The following is a 5,020-nucleotide window of genomic DNA, read 5'->3' as shown; positions in this document are numbered from 1 at the left end:
TCCCACACCCCACAGTCCGGCTACTGAAGGGCCCACTCTGCCCGGTCCGACTACTGAAGGGCCCACTCTGCCCGGTCCAGCTACTGAAGGGCCCACTCTGCCCGGTCCGGGTACTGAAGGGCCCACTGTGCCCGGTCCAGGTACTGAAGGGCCCACACTACGCATGTATCTGATTATACTTGTATGTGTACATTATCTAAAATTTTGTTGGGATATTTTCACGGTATGATTAGGTTTCCAAAAAGTTCGATTGACACACGGCAACAAATTTAATACCTGTTTATTAGAATTTTAGGCACAGTAGGGTTATTACACAGAGAGAATACAAGTTCAAATGATTTGGCCACATTATGTTTAACTTTTAATTAGCTTTAAACGAAACTCTTTATGTAAATTCATAATCGTGGCTCGTCTTGATCCATTTCAAAATAAAGTTATTGAAGTTTGGTTTCCAGAATGATCCAAACAGTATATTTTCAGACACAAGAACGGCACTTTAGTACATCGGCGTAAAGCGTTTAACTCTCTTAATAAAAGTCTCACCATGCTTTATAATTGGACAATGTATTTAAATGTTTTAAGAATTCGTAGTGGGAAATGGTACTGTAGGTTTGAGGTGGCAAGTGAAAATATTGGTTTCTGAAACACTTGTTTCATCGTTTCGAATGTCATTTTCCTCATTTTTCTCTCCTTTCCTGACTGCAAGAGATAAGAACGGAGTAATCCTTTTGGTGATTTCACTTTTCAAAAACTCCCCTGAAAGCAAAACGTCGGTCGACTCTAAGTTATAGACTTGTTCAAAGTAATCATCATACACTTTAGCTATTTCTCCATCAATCATTATTTTCTGTTGTTTAATATTTAGTGCTACTGGGTTTCCTTCCGCCTCTTCTAGAATAGTTTCATCATAGAATCTCCCTGATACGAAAGCGTCTATTCCATCCTCACACAGTTTTCGGTGTGATTTGAAATCGGCTTTTTGATCTTTAAATAGTTCTAATTCCTCTCGGTATTCTTGGACTATATAAATTGGTTTTTGGTCCTTTCTAAAGTGGCCTGATATGAGAAGACGCAAACGGGTTGGATCTCGTAACGCTTGTGCCAAGGGCTTTACTCCTCCACCATCCACATCTTTATCTTCGACATTTTCTTCCGATCTGTTGTCTAACACCCCGTCATATTTTCCATATTTTCCTTGTTCTTCTTTGATTATATTGTCTTCTTCTACTATATTTTCTTCTTTGCATTTTTCTTCATCTCCAATCTCTTCCTTTTCCTCCTCCTCTTCTTTAACCCTTCCTTCCTCCTCTTCGCCATTTTCATCATCCTCTTTACCTTTTTCTTTGTCCTCTTCACATTTTTCTTCGTCCTCTTCGCCTTTTACTTCATTCTGTTCTCCTCCTTCTTCCTCGTCTTTAAATTTCTCTTCCTCGTCTTCTCGTTTATCTTCCTCCTCTTCCTGAGCCTTTTCCTTCTCTTCGTAGTCCTTATCACTTTCTTCTTCTGTTTTTTTCGTTTTCTCGTTCACCTCTGATTTTCTTTTTTCTTCACTAACCTTACGTTTTTCATCGTCTGAGTCAGAACTTATATTATCTACTCTGTCTATCAAATTACTCATTTCTCTATGTGCCCTGTCGTAATTAGTCACATCGTAGGAATCAGAGTCTTTACATTTCTTTTCCTCGTCTTCTCCTTTATCTTCCTCCTCTTCCTGAGCCTTTTCCTTCTCTTCGTAGTCCTTATCACTTTCTTCTTCTGTTTTTTTCGTTTTCTCGTTCACCTCTGATTTTCTTTTTTCTTCACTAACCTTACGTTTTTCATCGTCTGAGTCAGAACTTATATTATCTACTCTGTCTATCAAATTACTCATTTCTCTATGTGCCCTGTCGTAATTAGTCACATCGTAGGAATCAGAGTCTTTACATTTCTCTTCCTCGTCTTCTCTTTTATCTTCCTCCTCTTCCTGAGCCTTTTCCTTCTCTTCGTAGTCCTTACCACTTTCTTCTTCTGTTTTTTTCGTTTTCTCGTTCACCTCTGATTTTCTTTTTTCTTCACTAACCTTACGTTTTTCATCGTCTGAGTCAGAACTTATATTATCTACTCTGTCTATCAAATTACTCATTTCTCTATGTGCCCTGTCGTAATTAGTCACATCGTAGGAATCAGAGTCTTTACATTTCTCTTCCTCGTCTTCTCCTTTATCTTCCTCCTCTTCCTGAGCCTTTTCCTTCTCTTTGTAGTCCTTATCACTTTCTTCTTCTGTTTTTTTCGTTTTCTCGTTCTTCTCTGATTTTCTTTTTTCTTCACTATCCTTACTTTTTTCATCGTCTGAGTCACTTATACTATCTACTCTGTCTATGAAATTACCCATTTTTCTATGTGCCCTGTCGTAATTGGTCACATCGTAGGAATCAGAGTCTTCTCCAATCAAACCCTTTATCCCTTTAGTTTTTAGTTGTGTATGAACGTCGTTTTTCATTGTTTCAAGATTTTCGTCTGGGACTAAGAACAACTTACCATCCACGTAGCCCTCGTGGTATAGGTGAACCTTGTCGTCTTTTGGTTTTTCTAGTTCAGGAGACAAACTTTCGTCTCCCAGTGCCTTTTTTGCAGACACAAGTTTCATTGTATCAAACATATCTGCAGGGACTGCTTTTGTCTTCATCTCTCTTCCTCTGATGGGCTTCTCTTTTAAGAATTCTGCGTGGTGCCTGCTCATGTTGCTTTGATGAGAAATGTAAAATTATTGTTTACCTAATAAATTTTGGTAAATATTTGCTGAGTTTGGTAATCATAACAAACATTCACTGGTTTTTTTATGTCACATGTGTTATTATGATTTGATTACAATATTCCCTCACAAATTCAATATTCTTATGGATCAGCTGAGTTAAGATCTTATCTTAGGCTAAATTCGTTTTGCAGAACGAGTAATAAACGATGATGTTTTAAGGGTGCGCTCTTACCTCAGCTCAGAAATCTCAACTCGGACCACAGTGGCTATTTTGCGCCATTGAATAGCGCCGCGAAAACCGCTTGCAGACGCTTGATTCCTCTTAAACTCACTTAACTTTTAAACTATTTTCATCTGAAAATTGTTCCTTACTCCTTAGATTAAAATTTATGACCCTACTTTTTAAATTTTCTTCTATGATGTGTATGAACTGTATTAAGTGTACTTGTAACTTGTATGAAGTGTATGACGTATGTGTAAAATGCTTTAGAAAAACGCTTATTTAGACGTATTTACCAGTCACATCCCACTAAAAATTCTACTATTATAAAAAAATTAAAAAAAGTACAAGCCTACAGATATAAGAAGTGAATAAATTAACACAAATATATTTTAAAACTGTTAAGAACTAAGCTGGCAATAACGGAGATCCTAAACCCTTGCATTATTAACGCGCGGCGGAGAGGTAGAGCGCACCCTTAATTAGAACGTTTTAGTTGTCAAAATAAATTTGAAATTGGTTTAAGAAACTGACCTAGAGATAGATACAACTCGAGGTAGCACTGAATGAGATAACTGCGAGACGTTAGACACCATTCTTATACTAGGGTATAAAGTATATTATACTTAGCACACTTGTACAAGGAAATTGTAATACATTAAGCAATGAGCCAATGAGCTGATTACCCTAGTTGGCAAAATTTACCTAATAAGATTTGCGTCTACATTTTCTAGCAGGTGTGCTAGTGCTACCTCTTGTTGTATTTCTCGTTCAGTGCGGTTTCAAACAACAAGAAATAAAAATATCAAACAACAAAATTACCTCTGCACAAACGGAGTGAGCCAACATTATAAATTTGACACCAGTATAATTTATGCCATTAATACGAAATAAATATACAACAGTTTTCAGAAATACCATTTAAAACTTCTGAGGACTCCTAAAACTCAATACATTACAATACATCGCACAAACACTAATTATAAAATCGATGAAACCTTTACAATAAGCAATAATTCGACCAATCGAACACAATGGACAATAAAGAAGCACGATGACAACGCGTGTACAGTAGTTGTAAATTACAATGAGAAAATTATGAGATAACCTTTGAGGTTCAAAAGTTGAGATGCTTCATCACCTGGCGCGGTCGTTTTAGCGGGAAATGGCGCTTGTGACAAACACTACTGCCAACGTAGAGAAATAAACGCAATAATTCCCTCCGGTGTGACATTATGTGGTGAGTCACTGTAATTATGTTGTTTACGACACCTTGGTTACATCTTGCAACATTTCCGGTTCCCCGGTGCAGCAGAGCGATGATTTGGCACTCAAACTGGCCCGTGTGATCTACCTGAGTCAACGTTGTAAATATCTTGCGTTTAACAGACATTCGTGTTTACTGAAAACAAGATTGGACTGGTCTCATTCACTTTATGCTTTATACTTTTCATTGAAATGGCGACCATACAAAGTAGGTAATTAGCCAAGTATGAATGGAGATGAGTGTAGGATGAGTGGCGCGATCTTGTAGCCTTGTTAGTGACTAAGGCCGGCATATTCCTTAGACACAGCTGTTAATAGCCCATACAGCTAATGGCAACTAAGGGACCTACAGTTTATAATGGAATCCGAACCACATTTTTAGCCTTGGTATTAACGAATTGGTCTAATTATCAGGATAGTACTGCGGATGGTCGTAGTACTCACTAGTGAGGACGTTAATCCATACTAGGGAGTATCGCATCCACAGTGCATGCCTATAAATATCCATAATTCGTGACTTCCTAGTAGCTATATTACAGGACAAAGCCACCGTCCCAGTCAAATCTGATTTGGTATCGGTATCAATATTTGATACGGCGTTTTAATTCTCGTAGAACAGTGAGCTAGAAATCCTGTCAACATTTGACTATAGATATGCTTACAACCGTTAAGTAACCCTCCAATTCATTCTCATTAATTCCACTGATTAATTCTTATTATCTAAGCCGTAGTCAGTATTAGGATAGCCAGTGTGTGCTGCGCAGTTGCACCAATATATTATTTTCTTTCTAATAAGCCAA

The 5,020-nt window shown here is 37.6% G+C and overlaps 1 protein-coding gene across 1 annotated transcript; it reads right to left on the bottom strand.

The window, feature by feature from the left end:
• Positions 1 to 347: 347 nt before the first annotated feature.
• On the bottom strand, positions 348 to 2,719 carry LOC128993052 (glutamic acid-rich protein-like). The gene has a single exon (XM_054416806.1). It carries the CDS (start codon positions 2,717 to 2,719, stop codon positions 578 to 580), a length of 2,142 nt encoding a protein of 713 aa, XP_054272781.1. The 3' UTR covers positions 348 to 577.
• Positions 2,720 to 5,020: the final 2,301 nt, after the last annotated feature.

The sequence above is a fragment of the Macrosteles quadrilineatus genome, unplaced genomic scaffold (assembly GCF_028750875.1).
Source record: "Macrosteles quadrilineatus isolate MER2022 unplaced genomic scaffold, UCM_ALF_1.0 Scaffold_4__1_contigs__length_99947679, whole genome shotgun sequence".
In the NCBI taxonomy this organism is placed as follows: domain Eukaryota; kingdom Metazoa; phylum Arthropoda; class Insecta; order Hemiptera; family Cicadellidae; genus Macrosteles; species Macrosteles quadrilineatus.
The sequence above is the reverse complement of the archived record's forward strand: the minus strand, read 5'-3'. Positions and strand labels throughout refer to the sequence as shown.